At 42.0% G+C, this 27,960-nt stretch overlaps 1 protein-coding gene across 2 annotated transcripts in view; it reads right to left on the reverse strand.

Moving 5' to 3' along the window:
• tasp1 (taspase, threonine aspartase, 1) overlaps positions 1–12,989 on the reverse strand; it is a 33,514-nt gene extending 20,525 nt beyond the window's left edge. The window contains exons 1-9 of one of the 2 annotated variants that reach the window (XM_042065858.1): positions 12,713–12,989; positions 11,978–12,191; positions 11,414–11,481; positions 10,320–10,388; positions 9,741–9,861; positions 8,555–8,639; positions 7,845–7,924; positions 5,516–5,616; positions 1,676–1,849 (exon numbers count right to left, since the gene is read on the reverse strand). In XM_042065858.1, the coding sequence (XP_041921792.1) occupies positions 1,676–1,849; positions 5,516–5,616; positions 7,845–7,924; positions 8,555–8,639; positions 9,741–9,861; positions 10,320–10,388; positions 11,414–11,481; positions 11,978–12,107 (828 nt within the window). In that variant the 5' untranslated portion in view covers positions 12,108–12,191; positions 12,713–12,989. Of the gene's footprint in view, positions 1–1,675; positions 1,850–5,515; positions 5,617–7,844; positions 7,925–8,554; positions 8,640–9,740; positions 9,862–10,319; positions 10,389–11,413; positions 11,482–11,977; positions 12,192–12,291; positions 12,660–12,712 lie in introns of those variants that run through there. The other variant, XM_042065859.1, reaches the window with a different exon arrangement.
• Between the last annotated feature and the right edge of the window lie 14,971 nt (positions 12,990–27,960).

The raw sequence follows: 27,960 nt of genomic DNA on the forward strand, positions 1-27,960 counted from the left end.
GGTAGGAGAAGATGGGGATAAATGGGGAGAGATGGGGGGAGGTGGGGATAGATGGGGGGGTTGGGGGAGATGGGGGGGTTGGGGGAGATGGGGGGAGGTGGGGTTAGATGGGGGGGATGGGGGAGATGGGGTTAGATGGGGGGAGATGGGGGGGTTGGGGGAGATGGGGGGGATAGGGTTAGATGGGGGGGTTGGGGAAGATGGGGGGGATAGGGTTAGATGGGGGGGTTGGGGAAGATGGGGTTAGAGGCACAGAGAGGTGGGGAGAGCAGAAAGAAGGGACACACATGGTCACATTTGGCACAGAAAAGGGACATGGGACACACAGACAGGCTGCCACTCCAGGAGACATGCTGTACTGACTGTAGGTCAGCCAATAAAATCATTTTAAAGCTATTTATTAGGGCTGTCAAAATAACTGATTAATTTTGATTAATTAATTTGAGAAAAAATAACTGATTAAAAAAGATTTGTGCAGATAAATCGATTATAAAGTCAGTATGACTTTTGACCCGAGCCGTTCTAGTCAGTAAAAATTAGACTGTAAAATGAAGGAGAGAGAAGAAAACGTGCTGCCTGGATCATTGATTGGAACATTTACTTTTAACAAACGGCCTGATGGTGTTGATAAAAATAAAGTGTTGAAAATAAAGTCCTTTGCAACGTCTGCAGCAAGGAATTTGCATATCACCGGAGTTCATCAACTCTATAGTCGCACATCAATGCAAAGAAATAAGTGTTGACATTGAGGGGAGTGTTCATTTATTTTCATTGTGTCCCCTAGGTTATATCTGTGGCCTGAAATGCCTTGTATGTGAAAAAAAAACTTCCCGAAGCACTTTTGAATTTATTTCCTCAGCATATTAGGTCATATCATAGATTATTATGGTCATTATTTGAACAGTGAAAATAATAATAAAAGCATTTTTGAACTTTAATGTCACTAATGCTGATTATTCAATGATTCATTTGAATTTAAATATTTAAAATACCTTCACAGCAAAAATTATATATGCGATTAATTTAGATTAATTAATCACAGAGTATGTAATTAATTAGATTAATTTTTTTAATCGATTGACAGCCCTACTATTTATTTATCTTGCTACTGAGAACCTGAGAAACACATAAAAATAAACTTCAATTGCTTTAGAAGTCAGTGCTTTGTGTGGTTTCCCTTTACAATGCAAGACTTAAGCAATCTGGACTACTTGACCACTGTGTTTCTTTCATCCACTCCTAGGGGGAGAAAGCCCTCCAAAAACATCTTGAAGTAAGTGCCATAATACATTTTCATATTGACATGGCCTGCCTTTTGTTTTTCTCCCACACTTTTCTTCACACAGAGTTTGAATTATGTTGAGGTTGGACTGTGTAGTAGTGAGTCAGTACTTCATCTGCACAGCTTTGCCCCTAATCATTTGTGTGTTTTTTATATTATTTGCAATGTGTTTGTGCTTGTCTGTCAGTGTGTTGAAAGATCATGATGCTTAGCATATGAATAAATGGCATGAAAAACTCTGAGATACAGGAACTAAAATTAACTATACAAACAATAGTGAAAGACCTTGGCAACAGTCAAAAAATGACTTTAAGCACACATAATCAGCTCTAAACATTCTTCTTTTGGGTTTAATATGATTTTGCATAGTAGGAGAAGTAGGTCCCTCTTTACCTGTCCTACTCGTCCAGGGTGCTTCATCGCTAGACCACCGCTGGACACTGCTGCCGCCACATTGCCCTCCTGGTCCACGACGATAACGCCGACGGTGTCGAGACATGCAGAGTCGTTCTCCTCTCCATCCGCCATAATAGCTTTGACCTTGCCCAAGGACTCCAGGTCACTGTCCTACAAAAACAATGACTTCAGATCATAAAGCACAAACACATAGTAAATGGCACAATAGTTCATATGGCTTCATAAACATGAGCATGGTTTCGAACTAGCAGGATAGCAGCTGCCATTTGAAAACCTGCCTTGAAGGCTCGAACTTTACTTTTTATTTAGGGCAAATACTGAACTTCATCATTTCTACCTAAGCAACAGGGACCTCCCAGTGTATGGTGCGTCAAATTTTTCAAAAATAACACAGCACACGTAGAGGGCTGTGCCAGCGTATTAGAACCTGATTTATGGTCTCTACGTCCTTCATTTTTTATGGCAAATGTTTTAGTTTTAAAAGTTTTGTTTTCATTCGCTGATTGCAGTGTACTTTGGAAGGCGCTTGTTTGCGAATCCAAATAGCGATACTTAGCAACATGAAAAATGTGCCTTTGCCGTCTAACAGCGAACAGGGGACGTTATGATTCATGATCTCCGTTTCCCGTTTTTAACGTGCAGCCCCATCTCTAGTGAACCTTGGCAAAGCAAAGGGGCCCTCAAAGCTTGTGGACTTTAGGGGCAAATCCAATCCACAGACACATTAACCATGGGACATCAGAGACCTGACAGTTTCCCACTGAGAACACACACATATGTAAGCCTTACTTATAAAGACCATCATTTATCCACATTGTGAAGTATAAGCAGAAAACGACTCCCTCAAAATACAGTGTTGTCTACATTTTATGACTTGGTGGTGGATTTGTTTAGTGCATTTTTCCTATGATGAGAGACCACTGAATTAAAAACCACCTGATGAAAATGTTGAGAGTATTTTGTGTGCGGCAAAAAGTAGCCCTCACTCAACATTCAAAAGACAAGGGTTTCCAAAAAGATTGTTTTATTCCTATAAAGTGTAAAACTCAGACACATATAACCTAGATTTCATTAAATGCAGGGTGAATTTACAGATGGAAGTACAATACAAAAGACAGGTGTCGACCCATAAAAAAGGCACACACAGAAACTAGCCTAATCAGAATTTCTTTTATGACTTGGCACTGACAGGAGTTTTCTTTTTGGGAAGACGTTAAAAAATTCTTACATAAAAATTAAAACCAGATTGCACAACAAAACATTTGTTTTATACCAAAGTTCCAAGAGTTCAAAGGCTGCTATTAAGAGCCTCAATTTACAAATCTGAACTGGACTTTTTGACATGCCAATGTTACCTGAGGTCCAGTAGATGCTTAAGAGACCATGACCAATTTGAGAGGTGGGGGGGGGGGGGGGGGGGGGGGGGGGGGGTGCTGCGATACGAACAGACATTTCAAAAACAGTAAAGGCTGTGAATAAATTCATCATTATAATAAATGGAAGTGTGGGAAAGGAACACAGAGCTCCAAAGCGAAGCAAGTGGAACCCATTTAATCCTCATTACAGATCACTTAAGTCTGTCTATAAATCACAGCCATTCTGAGTGCGCCTGCACTATTGTTATTTTCATTTCCATTTAATTTATACCTACAAGATAGAAATGACTGATTAAACGAAGCGATGATAAACACTGGCGAGGCACGGCGTCTGCTGGCACAGAGCTGGGAGCAGCTCCGAGGAGCTTTGCTTACGACATCTGGGAACGCGATATCCATCAATCTTCCTTCACCTCGTCAGACCAGGGAAGGACCCGAGGCCCTCATGCCACAGAATGAGCTGCGAGACCATCCCGTCCTGAGGTGGGATGCCCAAAAACCCGTCCACTCAAGGACCGGCGCCGTCTGAACTTTTCCCATCCTCCTGCCTCTTTTTTTTTGGGGGGGGGGGGGGGGGGGGGGGGATTTTATCACTATAAATTATTCTGGATGACCCAGTTATGACTCCTGCTTAATTTAAAGGGAACGTCCTCTTGAAATGGCGCTTCCATTTCATGTGGTGGGACCACACATATGAGAACTGGATGATGTGGAAGAGAGGCAGGCCTTAAAGCCCTGGGCTAGCAAAATGTCAAAAATCCTTGCTCATATCAATCTTCCGAAACATGCTAAAAATCCCTTTTCCCAAACAACCCGGAGACTAAAATTCTAGACCTCTTGTTCACACATAAACAAAGTCGACCACACAGGAGGGAAAAAAATCATAGTTCAACCCATTTTCTTTTTTAGAAATGACCTGAGGACTCGCATATAAGTACAGAACTGCAAAGTTTGCTACTGAAAGTTGTGTGTGTGTGTGTGCGTGCGTGCATGCCTGTGTCATTTAACACGTTATGCCCGCACATCAGTACATTGCCACATTGTGGAAGTGTGCCACCAAGTGACTATTTCAGGTACCCTACAGGCAAGGCGTCTCATCATGGTTGAAATGGTTGAACAGTAAATTAAGCCCATAGATAGCTATGAGTACACTGTGTGTGTGTGTGTGTGTGTGTGTGTGTGTGTGTGTGTGTGTGTGTGTGTGTGTGTGTGTGTGTGTGTGTGTGTGTGTGTGTGTGTTTCTCTCTCCTATGATTCGGTGTGATTGAAGTCTCCACACCCCATATCTACAGGTCATCATTATCCTGCGGTTTTCCTTCTCTCTGCATCTGGCAACCAGGGATTAGAGGACCGTGCAGATGTTGGACCTTTTATCACCAGAGTAATAATGTCAAGGCAAACGCCGAGGCTACACTGTGTTTAAGGCCAATTAAATGTGCAGACCTTGCGAACAGGCGGGAGAGGGAGGGAGGGGGTTGAGAGCTCTCTCTCCCCAGAGGGTTTCCAGTGGAGCTACTCCTACTCTATTTAAAACGTGAACCATCAGGCGCTTTGCGTTTCATTCATATGTTCATTTTCAAGGGTGCTTGGCTGATTTCAGGAAACGGCAAAGCTTTGAAATAGAAAACAGGTTTGTTGCTGTGGCAGGCCATATGCTTACCCCCTGTCTGTACGTAACAACTGAAGGCAAGGGAAGCACTCACATCTGACTGTCGCGTATATAAACTACAGGCAGGGCGAGGCAGTCGTGATTGATAGTCCGCATGTATGAAGTTAAGGTGCGGGGGACAACTCACGTTTGACTGTCGCGTATATCAACTACTGGCAGGGGAGGCAGTCGTGATTGATAGTCCGCATGTATGAAGTTAAGGTGCAGGGGACAACTCACGTTTGACTGTCGCGTATATCAACTACTGGCAGGGGAGGCAGTCGTGATTGATAGTCCGCATGTATGAAGTTAAGGTGCAGGGGACAACTCACGTTTGACTGTCGCGTATATCAACTACTGGCAGGGGAGGCAGTCGTGATTGATAGTCCGCATGTATGAAGTTAAGGTGCAGGGGACAACTCACGTTTGACTGTCGCGTATATCAACTACTGGCAGGGGAGGCAGTCGTGATTGATAGTCCGCATGTATGAAGTTAAGGTGCGGGGGACAACTCACGTTTGACTGTCGCGTATATCAACTACTGGCAGGGGAGGCAGTCGTGATTGATAGTCCGCATGTATGAAGTTAAGGTGCGGGGGACAACTCACGTTTGACTGTCGCGTATATCAACTACTGGCAGGGGAGGCAGTCGTGATTGATAGTCCGCATGTATGAAGTTAAGGTGCGGGGGACAACTCACGTTTGACTGTCGCGTATATCAACTACTGGCAGGGGAGGCAGTCGTGATTGATAGTCCGCATGTATGAAGTTAAGGTGCGGGGGACAACTCACGTTTGACTGTCGCCCTCTTTTTAATTGACAGCGCTCCGTCTCCACCTTCTCCGCCAACTCCATCTTCCTCTTGTTTCTTCTGTAGGCAGACATACTGAACTCTGCAGGGAAAAAAACACAATCACGCTTGAGTACACACAAAGACACAAGCAGGCACGCAAGGACACAAGCACTCATGCTTGTGCACACACACACACACTCACCTAAACATACTCTCTCACAGACACTCACGCAATATTGCTTCCCACTGTGGCTCAAATGTTGCCACATCTCTACACAATCGCCCAAAGACTGGATTACATCACACACTCAAACGAGCACGAACGAGCGCGCGCACACACACACACACACGCACGCACGCACGCACACCGAGGCTCCTCATAGGCTCCAACATAATAGAGTTGTAATAAGTGCCGCACTGAATGGCACACTCTTGGCCCTAATTTCAAACACAAATTATAGTGCTCAAAGCGTGTGGTAGTAATCAATGGAGACTATTTGAAGCCTCAACAAAAAGCTCCCTGTAAAATGGGACATGTGTTACAACAACACACAGTCATGATTCTGGCTTCAGATCATTTCCAGTTCATGCAGGAAGGGAAGAAAAGGATAGAAAGGGAAGGGAAGAAAAGAAGAAAAGAAGGAAGAGAGGAAAGGAGAGGTGGTGTTGGGCGGAAGGGGGGGGGGGGGGGGGGGGGGTTGCTGCATGGGGCCATTCCATTAAAGCATGAATGGCATTGTTTACAGAACCTTATGTTCCAAATCTTTTAATCAAAGAAAAAAGTAATGAATAAAATCAGCACAATTAAGACATTTGGGGAATTGGGTGGAATGCAGTTAGACTCAGTGGGAAACAAACGGTGGAGCGTTCTGCAGGGAATCGGTCGACCAGATGAACAAACATGTTTACTGCTCCTGAATCATTCATCAATGGCTCCGAATGGCATGAAATTGCCTATCCTCTACAGATTTTGGCCTTTTCAGCCTGCTGACGGCACCGAAACAGGCTTCTATACAGACCGACTGCTGTGTGTATTGTTAAAACATTTTTTTTTCCACTAAGCAACTTACTTACTTATTCATTTCGCTGGCGCTGTTTATCCAAAACACTTTACATACGTCAATTATTACAAGCGTCAGTCTCTCCAGAGCAACTTAGGGTTATAAGTGCCTTGCTCAAGGGCACAATGGTGGCAGTCAGGAATCAAACCCACAACTTTTATTGGCTGCTGCATACTAGCCCAGCTCCTTAGCCACTACGCTACCACCACCTCTCAAATGTTGAGATGCATCCATGAAGAATAGGTACTGACTCATCTTCTTCCTTGACCATTACTTATAAAAAGCAATACTACAATCACCCATACTTTGACACTCTTTTTGACAATACCTACTCTATATCTATAATCATGTATCTTACATGGCACTCTATCTATCTATTTTTTTTTTAAATCAAGCACAAAAAACTGGTACACTTAACAGCAAACAGAGCAGTTGTATATTCCCCCACTACGTGCTGTAACACATTGTGGGTTTGTGTGACCTGCGTCCTTTGCTAGTCATCCAAGAATATCTTGGACTGAGAAAAAAACGGGAAGAAAAATATACAGTATTTCGTTCATATTGTGAGAACTCATTTCACCTCCGCCCTCTACACTCAGCATGTTTAATGAATGTGTGAGTTTGGCTTACTCTACAAACACCAAACTGCAGGGCCACACACACTGCACAGGGAGAGCATGGAACGCACACACACACACACACACACACTAGTAACTCATTACTACAGAGGAAGCCATCAAATAAAGTAAACTGAAATGCTATTAGCATTGACCAACACAAGCCACTAAGAGCTTTAGGAAACTCAGTACCACACAGTATGAAAATGCACCATGCTGCACCACAAATGACTATGGCAAACGTGAATCCATGGAAGTGAATCCAGCTATGCACCGTACAACATTCTTGTTTCATGACATGGCAGAGTTCTCCATCATGACGGTTTTGATGAGGCAGTATCTAAAGCCCTTCGCATTTTCTCTCTTGGAATGCTTTGAGTCACCCGTAATCTCTAAATGATTGACTGTGGGTAACAAGCCATTTATTGTCAAAGAAAACATTTAGTGGGCCTATGCAGAGTAAATGCCGTGTGCTGATAATCTTTGTTGATATAAAGGCCTGCGCCATCCCAGAGCCGAGCGGAGGGTGTTAGCTCACACTGATAATATGGGCGCTGACAGCAGTGATCCAGATGATTGTGTCAGAAGCCTGGTCTCTGCTGCTCTGGTGGAGTGCAGACTGGAAAACAAGATGGCGGATATATACTCACTGGTGGCCATCTTCTCCGAGGGGCACGGAGGGATGCCATGACTCACCGCCCACTGCTGCGCTCCTTTCCCCACTAAAAAGCTGAGAGAGAGAGAGAGAGAGAAAGAGAAAAGTCAAAGGGAGGGAGAGAAAGACAGAAAGAGAGAGATGTCACACGGTTGGTCTTGGCAGTCAACTCGTTGCACTCAATTTGGAGACATTTAAAACTCAGATGGCACAAAGGGACAGAGGGTTGATTGGGTGACGGAGATGGCAGCGTGACTGACGCGAGCAAAACAAGCGTGGCACAATCTTCAAAGTCCACGACACATACACACACACACACACACGCGCAATGTCAAAAAGGCCCTTTTCCAGGCAAACACCACAAGAGAGCCTGGGATAAAACTCTCTTCAAAAATATCTCACATTAAGACTTTTCAGCACCACGTAGTTCCATTTCACAGCTGGATCCTCGCTTAAAGCTGGGACGGAATGTGAGCACCATCGCTGCTGGGCGTTCGCTACGTGTCAGTCAAGAGTACAGAGTAGGGGGTGTTCATTTCTCCCTTATACGACGATACATTTTAATACAGAGAAACTCGGTGCGATGCGATTCGATCCGATGCGATAGGGCCCAAGATGCAATGCAGTTCTGTCGATGAATCTACACCAATAGTACAGAGAGAAACATAAAGGGACGATGACAACAGAACAGAAGTGAGTCCTCACCAGGGGGGGATCCTGCCAGCCGACAGCTTGCCCTTCTGTGCTTCACTCAGCAGCCTCCTCGCCACCAGCACTGGGTTCTTGATCCCTGCGGAGAACAATTAGAACACTGTCTTACACTGTTCTACTGTAGAGAACATTACAATGTTGTCTTGTACTCTTCTACTGTAGAGAATATTAGAACGGATCATATTTGCTTGTGTAAGTTATGTTGTTAGCAGTATAGAGTATAGAGTAGATCAGTAGAGAGTATAGTAGTATAGGAATATAGAGTATAGCAGTATAGAGTATAGCAATATAGAGTATAGCAGAATAGAGTATAGCAGAATAGAGTATAGCAGTATAGCAGAATAGAGTAAAGCAGTATAGCATGTAGTGTAGCTTGTGGAAAGGGAAATTGAGGTAGTCAGGTCATCAGTACGACAACGTCCCTCCTTTCTATTATGCAGCTAATCTCTCTGAACACCGCACACACTCTGTACACTGCAATGCAGCACCTAACAAATATGGCAGCTCTCTCTTACAACCTCAGCTGGCAAAAGCCTGCTGTCCAATTTGTTACCCAGTCAGAAAGTAAGTCTTTCAGAGAAAGGAGACATTTATGCTGGGCTTACTCAACCATCGCCAAGAACCAGTCGCTTCGTCATATGCCAATTTTATGGCTGATGGTTGCTTCATGCTGACTAAAACAAACAATCTGGCGTCTCACTGATCGACACCAGCTTTAGTGTGACATGCCTTAATTCTCTTGGCACGGGATGACGAATTATGATGTAATTCATAATTCGATTCATTTCTAAGGCACACCCTTTGCAGGGTGCACTGTAAACCTTGACCCCTGTGACTCTTATTTAAAAGGGAACACTGTGGTTGCATGCTACACCACTACACGACACAGCTGGTTGAGATTTGTAAATAATAAAATGCAGACTAGTTAATGACTATGACATCTACATGTTTTTTATATGCATGTATTGGGGTGTAGGGGTTCTTGCCTTGATTTAGACAATGAAGAGTGACAAGGAATCATTGAAAGCAAAAAAAAGTCTGGGATTGAGATTTGGAAACAACTGTGTGTCAGATTGGAACCCAGGTCCCATATATATTGGGCCCATATATAGTTGGGATGCTACCACTTGCTACCCTTTCCGTATGTTTGTTTGTTTGTTTTTCAGCAGGCAGCACTCACCACTTAAGGCTCCTACAGCTCCGTAATGCAAAGTCTTGCCATCCATGATGCTGGCGTCACACTCGATCTCTCCGAGGAGGTTTAGATTGGAGCCCATTCCTGCATTAGTGAAAGGGGAGTCCTGAGGAGCACAAGGCGCGGGCACACGTCAGGAACTGTGCAGGCAGGACACCGGCTTTCAATCCCAAACACCTGCTAGTGCAGTGAACCACCGCTATGTAAACTTGCCATAGACTTGCACTGTACAAAGGAGGCTATGCTAACTCTAGCCTGAGAGCTGAGAGCACAGCTGTCTCTGAAGGTCTTATTTACCGTCTTGAGCACTAAATAAACTATTCAGGCCTGGGACATTCAACTGTACTCGGTATGTTTGGCCAAGTAATAAATACCATAGAGATACTGGTTATGCATGAACAAAAATGTGCTTATGTAACTCTTCAGGCAATGATTAATGTAAACTTACATTTCATTTACAGAATATGACATATATATAAAAAAGATGATCCCATTACACTGATAGTATGAATTGATCAACAGAGAATCTAACAGCAGCAGGAACAGTGGGTAGGGTGGATGTACCTCAAGTTCAATGAGAGCTGCAGTCACTGCCTCCACTGCCAGTGCTCCAGCCTTCAGTCTGTCCACCGCCTGACACAGAACAGCAGAGTTTACATACTTCTCCCAGAATGAAAACACAGAGCACACACGCAGACAAACACCCAGCTCTTGGCATCGCAGGACAAGATTCCTGAAGGTGTGAATTCAACAACACATTAGGATGGCATTCCGATCATATGCTGAAGGCACAAAACAGTGGTCAATGGTCAAGAGAGAACACGAACACACACACACCCACACACAAATCTGCAAGAGCAATAATCATAGCTGAGCAGTGAAAAATTTAATGAAGCTATCCAGCAAGACAATAAAAAAAAAAATAAACCCCTTAAATGGGTAGAAAGGTGTGTATGTAATAAGAATATGATGGTTCAGCTTTAGGCATGTTTAGCTGCTAAGTGAGTGCAGTCGGCTCTGCTCTGAAGACCCCTCTCCTTCCCATGGCCGTGTCATGTTATCAACACATAGCTCACATTCCCTGGCACTGGACTCAGGCCTGAGTCCCCCCCAATCGCGGGTTCTTTCATCCTGCACCCGCCCGCCACTTCAGAGCGCCGCAGAGCAGAGCCACATGACAGTGGCCTCATATTGTCTCTGGGACGTGTCTCAGTGCAGCGCTGACCTGGAGCAGCTAATGAATTGGTGGCCAGCATTACCATCATGCCGAACGAAGACGAATGCTTGACCGTGTGAAGAGGTCAAAGTCATTAAGGCCAAAAGCTCTGTGACAGAAATGTTTGGCTGCAATGGCCACAGGATGAAATTATTAGATGGACACTGGCAACATAATGTTTTTTTATGAACCAAGAATCAGTGATTAATCCCTCAACCCTGTCCTATATAGTGAGCAAACCTTTTTAATGAGGTGATATTGAACCCCACATTTGATGACAGTGAAAACAACAATGAACATACATCTCTGTCTAGAGGTCTATGTCAAACGTGTACATATTTTTGGCTAGAATTCATGTTGAATCGAAAACAGTAATACAGAAAGACTTGCAAAAAAGCTGACTCCTTTACTGGAGGAAGGAATAGAAAGGTTTTAAACTTACTTTCTGGCATGCCCTCTTGCACACATGCTTATATTCCTTGGCTTTTGACTCTGAATGATATCCTGCCCCTGGATAAAGAAAAGAAACAAGTTTAAACATTTCAATGTCAGCAATCTCAGACAAGAGAAGCATTATGCTACTGTAGACCTCCAACAAGGAGATTGTTTACATCGTCGTTTGTTTGTGTGTCTGTCTGTTATTCTGTGTCTGAGGGATTAAGCAAAACCTCCCAGGCTGATTTTTATAAACTTGGTGAAAGGGAGCAGTATGGGCTGAGGAAAAAGCCAACTTTGGAGAAGATCCGTCTCATTCCTTACCACTGTCAGATAGAATGCATCTTCAAGCTACTGAAAGAACAATAGTAATTTCTGGCAATTATATTTGATCTGGTTGGTCTGTTCATCCGTGGTTTATAATACATCAGTGTTTAAAGACACAAACAGCATTCCTATAGACTTATGTAATAATATCACAAAAGTTTACTGTCAAGCAAAAGAGCTGATGAAATATTCTCACTAGGCCTAAGATAGCACTGTTTTTGACGATTGTGCAATGCAAACGAACCTGCGTGCACCAACACAAACCCCACAGCCTTTCCTTCTGCACTTGAGATAGAGTTGTGTCGTGGTGACCTTGAATTGGCCGGCAGAAGAGGGTCCGGAAGACCCTTTGCCAAGCTTAATGTGTTCTCCATGACCTGATTCTTCCAGATTTAACGGCATCATTGTGTGGGATTCTCAGGAGGCGGACATGCTGGCTGTCAGTCAGCTGAGACAGCCTGGTTGAAAGACAGGAGAAGTAAACTTACGTTAAATGTACGCCTTGTGGGGGGTGATTTAGCGAACCTAAGCGAAGTGAAGTTAAAGTGTGAGCATTACCTTCGGGATAGTGTATTACAATTGAATATTCAGTACAACTGTACAATAAAGTTTCTGCAATGCTTTGTGTGCCCGCATTTCGCTAAATTACCCAAGCATTTCAGTAAATAGGCTACGTGAACAACAACCACGGTGTCAGTGAGCAGTTTTTACGTTAAAACGCACAAATAATCTGCGCCTGTCATGCTTTCACGACGTCTACATTGTGTTAAAATTAAACCAGACTAAACTTGGTTAAGGATACAGTTAGCTTTAAGTTGCAGCATCATGCACTTCTTGGCGTCTTCGCTCAAGATCGTGATATAATAAACAGCCGGAATATGCACATACAAAACAACATGCAGAATTGGTATCAATAGTTGTGTAAACCGGTGTCTTATTTTTACGATTCTATGTATCAGAATGGTAAGAGTGGACTTACACGACAGCAAACTTTAGCCAACGTTAGCTAGCTAAGCTTGCGTGGGCTAGCTGAAACGCTAGCTAACCACAATCAGTGTCACGGACATGTTGGATTTACGTAGAGAGTAAAATAGGCACAAGGGGTATCAGTAGTAGACAAGCAGTGATGAGAAGTTTTAAGGAAACAGTAGTGCACGATGTTACTTAAAACTATCTTTCCTTGCTACAGAACTCTTCCAAAACACTTGCATGAAATCACTTCCTAGTTCACCGTGGCCACGCAATCACGTGATTGGATCTCCGCCTTTTCTGTTCTGAACCCTGAATCGCATTACTCGCACCAGTTCTTGAGGGAAGTTTTAAGTGGGCTCTGGTGGGTGGGTGCACTGGTGGGTAAACTCATCTTGCGGTCATTCAGTAAAAGACGGTAGCCTACACATAATATCACATCATGACACTGATTACAGTGCATGGAAATGCACTGTAGGATACTTATCACTATGCTTCTTAATACAGTGCATGGAAATCATAATGCACTGTACTGTTCTTCCTAGGCTTCTTATTCAGCTATTCTTATTAGGCTATTCTGCTGACTACTTTTTCGTTTCAGCCGTGAGTCGTGTAACAGAAACTTCAAACTTTGTAACATAGGTCTTTTTAAGGACAAGGCTTCTATGTATTTTTCGTCTTTGTAACTTTTATACATATATATGTATAAAAAAAATGTCCCCATAGACTTAACATTTGCCATTATGACATCACAATATAGCCATTACCGTAAAACTCCAAATAATAGCCCGGGCTTTGACTGCACCAGCTAGTATTAGAGACAGGCCTTTAATTCCCTTTACACAAAACTTTTCCTCTTCAAAGATGGAAAATATTATCGAATTAATTATTTCAAACACACTGAATGTCTACCTATATGACTAGGCTATCTGATGACAATTACGGATCATCATTAATTTAGTGTTGAGATGTTGTTCATTGAGTGAGATACAGTAAGATCCAAATAGCAGGGATAGCCAGAACAGATGAAACACATTTTAATCAAACATAATTTACAAAGAGATCGTATCACACTGAAAGCTCATATTTTGTAGCAACCTAGCCTATATCGTCCTTTTTCAAATACAGTTGCATTATCAGCCCTGACCAAAACCATTCAGGAATTATTTATGCAAAAGCGGAACGTGCGTAATGTTGCATTCTCCTTCCTTTTCAGCAGGAATGAAACAGCATGAGAGAACATGAACCATATAATTTCTCTCATATTTTATTTGGCAAATTTGACAAGAGTCAGCTTATATTTCCAGTATTTCCAATATTGCCAGACTGATGTCAAAATATGAAACTCATTCATGCATTTATCTCCAGCAGGGTTGATTACTGCAATGGACTGTTCACAGGCCTTCCTAAAAAGACTATTAAACAGCTTCAGATGATACAAAATGCAGCAGCTAGGATTCTAACAGAAACTAAAAGAACTGACCACATTACTCCAATTCTTAAGTCCTTGCACTGGCTTCCAGTAAGTCACAGAATTGACTTTAAAGCTCTATTGCTTGTTTATAAATCAGTAAATGGAGCAGGACCTAAATACCTGTCAGACATGCTTCAGCAGTACACACCTTCGCGTCCTCTCAGGTCCCAGGTGAAAAACCTGCTAGTAAAACCTACTGTTAGAACTAAACATGGTGAAGCAGCTTTTAGCTGCTATGCGGCTCAGCTGTGGAATCAACTTTCGGATGACATCAAAAAGGCCCCAACTGTAGCCAGTTTTAAATCTAGACTTAAGACCAAACTGTTCTCAGATGCTTTCTGCTAACTGTGCCGCGTTCTCAAATTCTGAATCTGCCTTGATAATTATTCTACTTTATCTTTTATTACTTCTTTTTACTACTTTTGCCTTTGTTTTTTTTGCTTACTAATTATCCTTTATTTTTAAATTATTTTACCTTGTGTTTTATGTTTTCTTTTTATTATGATCTTTACCTTTTAACTATTCTTTGACTATATTGCCTTTCAATGCTTTTTATTTGTTATTATTGTTTGGTTTTGTTTATGTAAAGCACATTGAATGACCTCTGTGTATGAAATGCGCTATATAAATAAACTTGACTTGACTTATATTTCAAATCATAGCCTACTTCTTTTTCTTTATACTCATTTAGAATAAAGAATAACATTTGCGAACCCTTTGTTTTGTTGCCAGCATAAAAACAAGCTTACCATCGGCCTATCCACAAGTTTTAAACACAAGGGATGAATTGAACAATGACGAAGTCGGACATATAGGCATAGTTCCTATTGAAAAAAGTTATACAATTTGGAACTCTAGCTTTTCCCCACCGCTGTCTTTTAATGTCATCTAATCATAACGTTAGCGTGCGCAGCCTGCTCCATATGTAACGGATGCCAGCTAGCTTAGCTGTGCTTGTGGAACGTTGGTAAACCTCACTCCCTGATGCCTCAGGAGTGCTGCTGGCATGCAAGCCAGTAGCCTGGGCTATTGGCTCAATTGTTAGCGCGCTCGCCTCTCTATCCGAGGTGCTGCTGTTTGCGGGTTCGAGTCCGGGCGTGTGCAGGGCTAAATCGCGCAGGTTCAACACAACACAGGTTACACATACTTAAGGCCAAATCACACCAAAGATTTCCAACGGGATGAGCTGCAACATTCTATTAACCAGCAACTTAATGCAACATTTTAAAACCTTGCAACTGTGACTAGACATAGTGAATGCTTTGCGACAGCTTGCAACGATGTGCAACATCTAATTCACACCAAACTCCTTTCTGCAACGGTTTCATGTCATTGCGAATCTTTGGTGTGAATTGGGCTTTAAACAGACGATCTGACGGGTTTTAGATGATTAAATACAACCCGAAACTAAAAAACAAACCAGGCCTCTATTGGAGACCGGCCTTTAACCCAAACCTGTAGCCACGCCATGTCTTGAACACCTGGCACAGGATTCTAATTGCTTAATGGCCGTATTGCACTGTAATCAATGTCATGATGTGATATCGATGTGTAGGCTACCGTCTTTTACTAAATGACCGCAAGATGAGTTTACCCATCAGTGCACCCACTCACCAGAGCCCGTTAAATAATTTAACCATTTAAACTACTCAACTTTTTAAATGTTTCGCCATTCCAACTGTCAGTTGTCATCAACTAAATGACTCCCACCGACTGTAGCTAGTTAGCATTGTTAGCATAACAGTTAGCAAACACTAGCCAAGTTAACTAAGTAACATGGTTAGCATAGTTAGCATTGTTAGCATAACTACTAACAAATATTAGAGCCATTCCAACTGTCAGCTATCGTCAATCTACCTATACACAGCCATTCAACTAAGTGTATCAACATCCACTAAACCAGGGATTCCCAAACTGTGATAGCTGCCAATAGGGGGTATGCAAGATGAAAAGGGCAATGTCGGAAAGGTGTTAAAAATGATTAATCAATTAATGATCTAATTAATTAACTAATAATACATCATTTCGAATCGGGTTATAATGATATGGAAACGTGAAATTAAAGGAAATAATTTGTAAACTCTATAGTAGGCTATGTTTCCATTAAAAATAAGCTACCCACAATGCACGTTATTTCCTGCGGGCAGACAGAATATCTGGCTCGTTAGTTTCGTGGAAGTATAGATAGGTAGAAGGCTAAGCAAACATGGAAAACTGGTTAAAAAGAAGAACACTGTCCAAAAAGCCTAATCAAAGCGATCGAAGAGGAGAAGCGAGAGAAACTCGCAGGAGAAAAGACTGAGTGAAAAAAAAACTAAAGTATGATGAGGCATATAGGCCTAAGCTGGGGTCATCCCTATGTTCCCCAGGTCCTATGTTCCTCGGGTCCTATGTTCCCCGCTCGGGGTTAGGGTTAGGGTTTTAAAAAAGGGTCCTATGTTCCCCGGTCTCATACAAAGCGGGGAACATAGGACCAAGGGAACATAGGTACGCTCCCCCTAAGCTTCATGTAGATTTATCTAACCAGTCTAATGTTTTCTCCACACTGTTTTTAGCGTGAGAGCTCATAGACCAGTTGCGCATTTTGATTTTGTTATTTGCTATCATGTAGGGTGGCTAATTAAACATTATGCCTGGAACGCGTCAATAGAATGTGTTGTATTATGTGTCGAATGGTGGAGGTACGCGAGCCGAGTCAGGATGTAAAAGGTGGTCCGCGGGGAAAAAAGTTGGGGAACCGCTGCACTAAACTAAACTAATCAGACAAGCCTGATGCTTTTTCTCTACGAAGCTCCCCCTAGCATCTGTACGTGTCGATACGTGTGCAAGCCCTCGCTCTGTCTGAAGCTTATTTCCTTTTTTTGCATTTTCCGTCAAGGGTTTTCGCTGCTTTTTCGCCGGCTCTGCCATTATACACACGTTTGCAACAACCGCTAGCGTTTCGTTAGCCTGCCTCTGTGCTGGGGATGCAGGGTTTAAACAGGATTTAAATCCTGCATCCTGGTGAATTTAAATCCTGCATCCTGGTGAATTTAAATCCTGCTTCTCGTGATGTCTGAGACTTTGTGAGACTGAAGGTCGGCTGGTTGGATACACCGAACTTGCAAGCGGGATATTCTTCCTACAGGCAGTAGGGGCAGGCGAGAGAGTCTTCATTCGCCCTGTAATGAGTCATTTAACCATATACCGCCTTACGAAGATGATTAATTAACACGAAAACGTTGCCTGGTGTCCCTTTAAACTATCTGTCTATCAACAACTTTTATTAAGCTATGCAACCACCATGTCTATCCTAGCATTATCATGCACTGGTAATTCCTTGGAATTGCATTTCTAGTTTATCTTGTAATATTCTTCTTTGGACCTTTTTCTCTTATTTTAGGCCATCACTGATGAAAGACATGCACCGAGCCTCTCAGGCTAACTTGAAGGAGATTAATTTCTCATTAGTTAGCCTACATAATTACTGTATTAAATTACTGTATTAAATCAGTCTCAGATTTATGTTCACTTTAAGAGTATGCACTTGCAATCTAGCATAGCCTACACTGTATCTCAATAGCATAAAACAGACACTTAAGGCTATTATTATCATGTGTAGGCTGTTTGATAGTTTGTGTAAAAATGTTTTTTATTTGTTCCAGATAAGATTTTCATTTCATGACTAGCCCATAACTGATGACTGCACCTCCAGCATCCTCCTTCAAGCTGGTCAAGTTTGCTGGTGACGGTCCTAGGTCTCATCAAACCAAGGGCAGAGATGAGTTGGCCTGAACACTGTCACAACTGGCCAGCATGGTATACACAAAACAACCAAGAGGTCAGTGTCAAGTAGCAGACTTCCAAAGAAAAAAAACTCACCAACAACACAACAGTACAGTAAAGGTTTGCGGAATAGGCTACCACCATCACCAGTGACCTGAAATGGGAGACAAAGCTCAAGCAAGCTCAGCTCACCAGAGGATGTTCTGCCTGAAGAGTTTTGGAAGATGAACCTCTCCTGGAACGTTTAATGCTCTATTAAAAGTATACGTATACCATCACGTAAGGGAAATATTTGTATACAATCATGTAAGGTAAATGTTTTTCATGCAGGGAATTCTGTGAACAGGTTACATCGAGCCTATTGAGCGTGGCTTTTTCCACTTTGTCTTATTATCTGCTTCCAGTTCATTACCCGGAGAGAGATTGTATCGGTTTCTCCACATCTGGCATCACTTAGTTCAGAAATAAGTTTGCTACATCTTATTTACTTTAAACAGATGGCCTCACCTCCATGTCAAGTCAACCTAAATGGATGTTGGCATCCAAAGGGTACTTACTGTATACTCTGAAACAGGGGGGTGGTTTTATACTGTCTGCATGTGAATGTGTGAGTGCTGCAGCAGTGATGCACTAGTGTAAACCTGTACCAGCAAAAAGGCTGAGTGAAAGATTTTTTACAATTTGGATATGTTCTACAATTATTATACAGTTTTTCTTTTCATAAATAGTTCATAAATTAACAAGTATGTGTCAAGCTTGCTATATACAGTAGGCCTTACCTTCTGTGATTCATCCACTAAATAATTCTCATCCAGCAAAAACAAATGCATGACTAACTTCCACACATCTTATCCCACAGTTAAGCCTGCAGACATTAGATAATTACAGGGAGAGACTGCACACTTATTGGAAATTATTAGGCTTATGGAAACAGCAGCAGCATGCATGCAGGCAGACACCAATGGAGCGAGACTACGAGAGACAAGCCCCCGCTGGGAGCTGTAGCTGTCAGTCTGCCACTCATTAAATCACATGTTATTAGTCTCCTCCACTGTCCAGCCTGCAGCCTCACGGAGAAGCTAGTAGCTTGGAGTAGAAGTCGTCTCTGTTCAAGGCATGGCCTGCAGGATGGACACACTGTCTCTATCTGTCTGTGAGTCAGTGTGGTAGGCCTGCCTGAACACCAGTAGGCAAACGGGGAAACATGCAATCATCCCCGTAGAGTCTAGACGTTAGAATGAATATTTTATAGACTTGAGTACCTTAGGAGGAGGCCATATAAAGTGGAGGGGAGATGAGTCATTATATTAATGGAGGCAGTCTTGGTACTTAACAGGAGTACGTTATGAGCATAAGAATTAGTCTGTGGTGAATTGTGTTATATACAAATGTTTGGTTTGCAGTGTTCTCATGGTTGACACAGATTCAGATGGCATTCCACAAAAAGTCACGGCCCTCATTAATTTGTTGTGCTCACTTTATTTTAGCATTTCACACACCCCCTCCCCCGGGCTCCCCCCTACAGCTGAGTTTACCCTGTGCTGTTTCTGACAGCACCGGTGCATTGTATGATTGTGAGAAGTGTACGCACTCATTAAAATACAGCTGGAATTCAATAATAAACAAACGTGCAGTGTTGTCTAGACCAGCTAAAACGATCACAGATCAATGCATGCAGTGCACAATCGTCTCAGTTAGACCTCACTAACATGAACTCTGGCTCAACATGAACTCTCATAGCGAAACAATTAGTCAAGTTCATAGCTAATGTTCAGCATCTGGAAAGCATGGAAGCAATCTTTCATAGTTCAGAGTTCAAAATGTACGCACTTGTTCAAAGATAAAGGATCCATGCCTCATCATCTATTCAATGCGGTCATATTGTCGTCATTGTTAGGAAAAAGCTATTGAGGATTGAAAATGTTTTATTATAGCATAATGAGAGGACCTGGCTACAAAGTAATACAAAGTAACACATCGAGATTGCAATCATAAGGGGAGAGAGGTTGGATAAACAAATAATTAAAAAATGTACAGACAAACATCCTCTGCTTGTATCTCCTGTAGGGCTACAGGAGCAATACAATAACTCTGATAGAATCGCACTTCCAAATCCAAACACTCCTGCTGCATATGGCTGGTGGTCAGTCACACATATACTGTGTGTGTATATATACATCCCACCCAAACCATTGCAGTGATCAAAAGTATCATGCCCGGTGCAAAAACAAGTTTGTTTTTCTTTAATCATATGCAAAGGATAATGACGTTTGCTTTGGCTCTCAAAAGACAGACATGAAAGCTGGCCTATTGCTGATGAAAGTGATTTATTTTTTTTGTGTCTGAGACAGGGATAGGGGCGAATGTGTGTGTGTGTGTGCATGTGTGCAAAAAAATTGGCTCAGGAGGTCCCACATGTCTGCACTCTGCAGCACAGGGCTGGCCAGTAAGGTTTGACTGCGTGTCCTGTCAAAGGTTTTGTGCCAGACCAGTTTATAGCCCCTTAATAGAATCTGTTTTGTGTTTGAACAATGTCTTCTTGCCGATTCTCAAGATCACTTTAGAATCAAATAGACAGTTTAGCAGAGGTTATATGTGAGAGTCTTTCAACATTTTCAGGAAAGGCTTGAGTATTGAAGCTATTGAGGTCTGAGGCTCTTGAGCTAGCTCATGTGTTTCTTTGTGGTCATTTGCATCTCTGTATGTCACATTTATCGAATGAAATGACCATAAGGAAATATATGAGCTGGCTCAAGATCCATAGACCTCAAAAGCCTAAGACTCAAGCCATTCCTGAAAATTGTAGCGATAGTAAAAAAAAAAAAAATCTGGTATAATTTGGTAATATATGATTCCAAGGATGTATTATTAATTCCTTAGAATCATATATTACATGATTCTATGATTCTAATTCTTTTATAATGTTGATTGCTCACTACTGCCATAGCGTCATGTTTTTGTTTTGTTTTGTTTGTTTGTTTTTTCAGGTTGAGGGTTGTGTGGTTGTCAGTGTTTCCTGCCTGCCTTTTCTCCACTGCACCTAAAGATGCATGCCTCCCAGGAGATGTAATGTTGAGCTGAAAAACAATGCCAAGTAGTTAACATTTTACAACATAAAATTACGTAATGTATGATTTCATGGGGAAAAAAAACACAGTCACATTAAAAACCGTATACCTTCACTGGTTCACCCATAGCCATAAACATGTCATAAAGTGTCATTTTCCTTTGCCTTGAGGAAGCCTCCTATTTAGCCCTCAGCTTCTTAAGGACTCCACTGTGCAGGCTTCAGCTCTGAGCAGACATGTGTACGCATGTGAGTAATCAGGGTAGAGGATGAGGGCGGGCAAACGAGCTCTGCGTCAAAGTCGGCCCTGTAGATGATGTTGACAGGAAAATGAGGGAGTATGGAGAGGTTTGGGAACTGTCTGTCAACTGTGTGGGACTCTGAATGAAACGGCCCTGTGTCTTTTAAAAGCAGAGGCGGCCAAAGCCTGTCTTTCGGCTCCGATCACTCTTTCATATAACATGTCATGAGAGCAGTGTTGTCGTCCACAGGAGAGAGTTAAAGCATTTTTGTCACTCAAGTCAGTAAAAACACACTTCACTGTAAAGTGAAATACTTTCTTCTTTTCATTGAGAGAAAGAGAGGCATTTAACCTTTTACATACTAGAAGATCAGTAAAATCCTTTGATAATAAAGTATTTATTTACATAGCACATTTTATGTACAGAGTGCAAACCAAATAGTCACTGCATCAACCAGTTGGAGTAGGAACATTGGATGTCTAGTGCACTGTGTTCATGCCATACAGCTGTTCCTAAACTGTCTCAGTGCCCTCTGGATGTCAAGGCTTTTTGCAAATCAACAATTCCCTCTGCAGGAAGACAAACACTACTGCCCATTAAAATTCTTCAAAGTCGCCATGTGTTTGACTCAGGCATCTTACTCTATGAATTCTTTGTTAAACTGAGACCATAAACAGTCAGGGTTATTACGAATCGTTCCGCCTGCAGGGCGACCCTATCATCTAGAGGTGAGTGTTAATCAGCGCCAGTGTTGTTTTTGTCACACGCTGCATCAGAGTCGCTGGCTGAGTCTCCAGTGACCCGCCCAGGGCACACAAGAGTGTTCTGTCCTTCAACACATGACTGGGCCCCAGTGGTGTTGAACTGAGACTCACTTCTCTAAGGTCTTAACTGTAAAACCTCTTCAGTTTACACCAACTCAGCGACAAGCTTAAACAAAAAGCCATGCCTTGCTGGAACAGTAAAGACTGCAATGTTTTTTTTAGAAATGCTGCAAGGGGCTTTGTGCGGTTTTGTATGTTTTTGTGAGAAAATAACCATATCGGAAAAATAGACTATTCTTGGTCTCAAGTCTCAAGAAATGCCTGTTTTGGTCATTGGGCTCCTTCTCTTTCTCTCTCTCTCTTTCTCTCTGTTTGTCTGTTTGTCTATCTGCTCTAAAGCCATAGAACAGCTTGCAGCTGTGCGTCACTGGACTGTGATGTTCAAGGGGATGAGGAGTGGGGGGTGACTACAGTGGAGCCACGCAGACTAGTAAGCATTTTCAAAGGGGCCTCGCGTCGTGCAGCCCCAGTGACTGTGCTGCATGTGACCAGCCTGGTGGGCAGACTAGTCCTCCATCCTCCCCATCCCATCCCGGCCCAGTTCTCTGTAGTGGTTCATGTGGGGATTCACAAACAGAAGGGTTTCTGACAGGAAGATTGAGGTGAGGTAAAAGACCAGAGACAGGAATGAGGGGGAGGGAGGGAGGATCCATTCAAGCTTCTGTCCTTCAAACAGAAAACCCCACGACTTTGTCATTATCATCACTCAAGAATCAGTCGCAAATGTTTTCGTAGAGGGCACCAATATAGTTATTTATTTATTTATTTATTTTGCTGAACATCTGATGAACATCTGCTCCCGCCTGCCTGGCTGCACGCAGGCTGACCGAAGGGAAGAAGTGTCTGTGTCTTCCAGCGTATTTATTTGGACATGCTTCCAGCAGAATTTCACATGCTTGCCCTGGATGAAAGGCCAATTCATGTACCAGTTAAATAACACATTATGTGTGTCCTCATTCTCCCCGAATCGATATCACACGGATATATATCCCAGGCCTGCGAGACCTCTTGGAATTTTCACAATCAGTTTGCTGGGTGTGTCCAGCAGCAACTGGAACCATGAAAAAGGCTTGAGACCGACCATTTACTCAAGTGCTGATGTCCGTCAAACACATGGTTTTAGTTTAACCCGCACATAATTTCTTTCTCCCTCACAGTTCATGTTTTATGTCATCATAAGTGTCAGGTGTTGAGCTACCATGTAAACCACAGATTGTGATATCACCAAGCTTCTTTATATTGGCGTGCCAAGTGCATGAGATGGTGGAAAATCAAAGCAAATCAAACAGTGAGCTGTAGTCATTTGCGAAAGCCAGATGAATAACTTTTAACAACTTAAAATTAACATGTTTTTAAAACTAACGACAGATTGGCTCATTTTCAACACAGGCTGGTATGGGGAAACAGCAGTTTAACTGACAATCAGAACAAAGAGGGCATAGATTTACTCTTTTCCTAATTATACTTCTTCATCCCCCTCTTCTCATGGATTAGTGAGACAAACATCGCAAAGATTGATTGAAGCTGAAATTAAATAAATTTGTGGTAATTGCAGCTATTATCATTAATGACAGGCTTCAGGGCTTTGTTATATGTTGTCATATATGCGAAATGTGGGAGGTATGATCTAAGTGTATTGTAATGCACCGTGCATTGTTGTCATTATTGTTGTTACCATAAAACACATTAGCCAAGCATAACAAAACAAGATAAACGTATAGTTGCTATAGGCACAATCGGCCCACACAGTTTGATACAGTAAATATGGAATGGTATGACAGGATCGTTTGCTCTCTTTCAGCATAATCACTAGATAGCTGCTCAAATTATCCCCATCCTGTGCTTGTTATTAAATTTCCCTGCTTGATAAATGTTCCCTGGAGGAACAAAAAAAACAAGAGATGGAGATGTTTTTCATCCTCTGATTCTGTAATGGTTCTACACTGTCGGCATTCTTTGGAGTCTTTGAATGCGCCCCTTACTAAACGCAATAGAAAGAAATCAAAGCCAACTGCCTTCTCAGGGTGTTTGTGGAGTGGAAGCTCTCGCTCATGAATCGATGCTGTTATCAAAAGAACTGTATCTGGTATACAGATTTAAATTTTTCATTTTTAAAGATGAAAGACATTCCAAAACAGCCAGTGGTCCAGCAACGCTGCATAGCACTCAAGTGGGTTTGTATAGACAAGCTGTGTGTTGATCTGAAAGACTGAGTGAGTGAGTGAGTGAGAGAGTGAGTTAAGTATGCGTGTGTGTGCGTGTATGTGTATGCGTGTCTGCATGTGTATGTGAGTATGTATGTGTGTGTGTCTGTGTGTGTGTCTGTGTGTGTGTGTGAGTATGCATGTGTGTGTGTGTGTCTGTGCGTGTGTGTCTGTGCATATGTGTGTGTGTGTGTGTGTGTGTGTGTGAGTATGCATGTGTGTGTGTGTGTCTGTGCGTGTGTGTCTGTGCATATGTGTGTGTGTGTGTGTGTGCTTGCATGCGTGAGTGTGTGTCTGTGTGTGTGTGTGAGTATGCATGTGTGTGTGTGTGTCTGTGCATGTGTGTGTGTGTGTGTGTGTGTGTGTGTGTGTATGTGTGTGTGCGTGTGTGTGCTGTAGGCATGACATGCTGCATTGTAAGGGGGCAGGAGTTACGGTTCTATTAGCACCCCGTTTATGGAGAATCTGCTCAGCGTTTGCGAGTTTGCGAGCTTTCCCTTTTCTCGGCTCCAGCTTTGAAGTTGCCATTGCCATTTAGGTGAAGTATTTGTGGGGTCCACATCTGCAGCAACATCTTTTGGCCGACATCACATGTCTTGCTGTCTAGAATAAACCTGCTCAAGAAAGACAGGAGCCATAACAATTCCGTTGTGTTAGTGTCTCTCTGTGTGCGCGTGTGTGTGTGTGTGTGTGTGTGTGTGTCTGTCTGTCTGTCTGTCTGTCTGTGTGTGTATGTAAAAGAGAGGGAGAGAAAGAGTGAGTGAGTGTGAATATGAGCATTTGTGTATGAGCACTTGTGTGTGTGTGTGTGTGTGTGTGTCTGCATGAGCGTGTGTTCACACACGTTTCTAAAAGCCAGATTTTTTCTCCTTTATTGCACTCTTTTTCTTCTCACAGAGATCCAACAATTTCACATCTCACCCTTTTATGACATCATGGAAAGAAGTGAGGTGAGGGGAGAAGTCTTAACACCATTACTGAGAGACGGCTGGTAACCCTCACATGAAATGTTTCCTAATTTTGGATGCTCTCTGAGGTTTGTATTCTCATAAAGTTGGGACATGATGATGTGCCAATCCTAAGTGTGATTTTGCTGTCCCACATCCTCTGGGGAGTAATACTCATTACGTTCTAAAATTTCTTAAAAGCGTAGCTCATACTCTTTTCTCTTTAAACTTTTGAACTTTAAATGAATGGCGTGGTGTATGTTTATTGTAAGTGATTGGCTGTTAGAATCTTGTTTTATAAAAGAGACTAAGACTTAAGGTTAGACATGCAGCTAGCACAATAATTTTTGCATTACGGCTTATGGGCAGATTAGTGTAACCAATTTGCAAATATATTGTAAGATACCCCCCAAAAAATACAAGTCCTGATGCAAGTCGGCATATCAGATGTATTTTATGTCAGACTTGAAACACATAACATTTCCCACATGTAATGATGACTTATTTTAGAAATAAGTGTCTTAATAAGGATGGAAAACACTTTGGAAACATCTTTCATTTCTATTTCAAGTAACGCTCCGAAATACTGTGAAAATAATTTTCTTTATTCATATTTAAATATCACAACTCTGTACTCACAATTTAATATCATCAATATTTTGGAATGCTACCTTTACTTATATGGAAATGATCATGAACCACAAGACTTGTGATGTGGGACTGATTCTGTTTCTGTTATATGGTGATGATCTCCCCTGGTGGGATATTTTTTTAAAAGTCTGTTTTTTGTTTCTTGAAGGTTGATTTGCTGGCTCTGAGGCAGGTGTTACTGGTTCGGTGTGCCAGTGCCGCCTTCGGCCCATGGTTCTAAGTCTGCTGTTTTTGGAGACTTGAGCCATCTTGCTGGCATGGAAGAGTGCATAACCACACTCCTAGTTCATACCATAGCATTCCTATGAATCCCGTGAGAAAACAAGCAAACAACAAAGAACACATGGAATTGACTCTGTCACGTTACAAATCCTGCAAAACTGTTCCAGTTGTTTCTGTTGGCTGAGATGCTTTTTTTCATTATTCTTAAATGTCTAAAAGTGCCGACACTTGAAACTTATGAGAACAGTGGAGTCCTCAAGCAAGTTTTGTGTGTATGTGTGTGTGTGTGAGAGAGAGGGGTGGGGATGGGGGGGGGGGGCGGGGGGGGTGCAAGCATTCAGACATATTTCAATCCCAGCATTCAACACAAACTGAAATCTTGTCAAACATTACAAAATAAATGATGGAAAGATTGTGAGTTAATTAAAGCTGTTAAATCTGGCCGTAAGAAGTGCAAATCTTACACCTCTTGCACAAATGCCCGTGGGTATTTTTGAACTTCAATATGATTCAAGATCAATTTAATCACTGTGTGCTTTTAGAGTAACAGATAGAGCAACACAGCCACCTATTGGCTGCTAGGACTACAGGTAAAGCCAGTTGCGGCAAAAAAATTATTTAAAACCGGTGTGTCATTTTCAATGCATATATAATTTTACATGAAAAGGTTCTTGAAAACCACTGCTGTGGCTAAAGATCAGCTAGGATCCATGATTTGTTTCTGTCATTCTTTGAATGTTAATAAATGTTACTTTTTAGGAAAGGAGATAGGCCTACATTAAATGTCTGTTATATTCATGCATGGTTACAAGCAATGGCCATCCATTTACTATAATCTAAATCATAAAGAAAGCTTTATAACACATACTGTATAGACACATGGATAATCTAAGCCACACTTGGCTGCTCTAATAATCCATTTATTTATAATTTGTTCTGCATAATCAGACCATTGAGAAGATAAATTGAAGCAATCTAACTTCATGGAAGGCCCATGGGATGCATCCATATTTCCGACTTCTACAAGAACAAGGTAAAGCTTACGCCGCTGAGAAAGTAAACTAAACTATTCATCCGAAAACATACATGTGTGTATTATTTGGGTGTCATAGCTTTAAATAGCTTTCGGAGATGAGAGGTTATTTCATAGGTTGTGTATGGGCTGTGGAACCAGTGACAGTGTCTAGAACAGTGTTTCCCAAAGTATGGCAATGGCAGTGTTGTTTGGCACAAAGAGTACTGATTCTAGTGAAGGTCACAGTGCAAAAAAGTATAAAAAATAAACCAGAATAAGAGGAAACAACTGAAGAAAACAGAAAAATTAAAAAAAGAAAAGGGGTTAGCGGTACTGAGCCTTCACAGTTCCAGCCCTGTTTTTACAGTACCATACAATTCTAATGAATTTATTCTTTATTGGAATCAAAAGAATGGTTATGTACCACCTAAACCACCAACACTAGGCAATTTGAGAAAGGAGAAATATGCAGTGACTTAAGGGAAATGTACTTATTTTTCGTATAAATATACTTGTAACCAATTGCTTTATTGTACTTGTAATCACTTATCTATCATGCAAATATGCTAATTAGAATGTTACATGGTCAAAACGTACCAGGTAGGCTACCATTCATGTACCATTATTCCTGGTCTATAGAAGGAATACAAAGGGGTAATGGTCATTTTAAGGACCTGACGGCCGCCATTTTAAAAATTGGACCTTTCTTGGAGTCAAACTTTGGTAAACTTTTAGTATGTTTTTAAGTACATCTGATACTACTATAAACCACTGAAAACACTTTTGTTAGATTTTTTTGGGGTCAAACCATATTTGCAGCTGACTAAAGTGTGGGCCACCCAGGCAT

The sequence above is a fragment of the Alosa sapidissima genome, chromosome 16, assembly GCF_018492685.1.
Source record: "Alosa sapidissima isolate fAloSap1 chromosome 16, fAloSap1.pri, whole genome shotgun sequence".
In the NCBI taxonomy this organism is placed as follows: Eukaryota; Metazoa; Chordata; class Actinopteri; order Clupeiformes; family Clupeidae; genus Alosa; species Alosa sapidissima.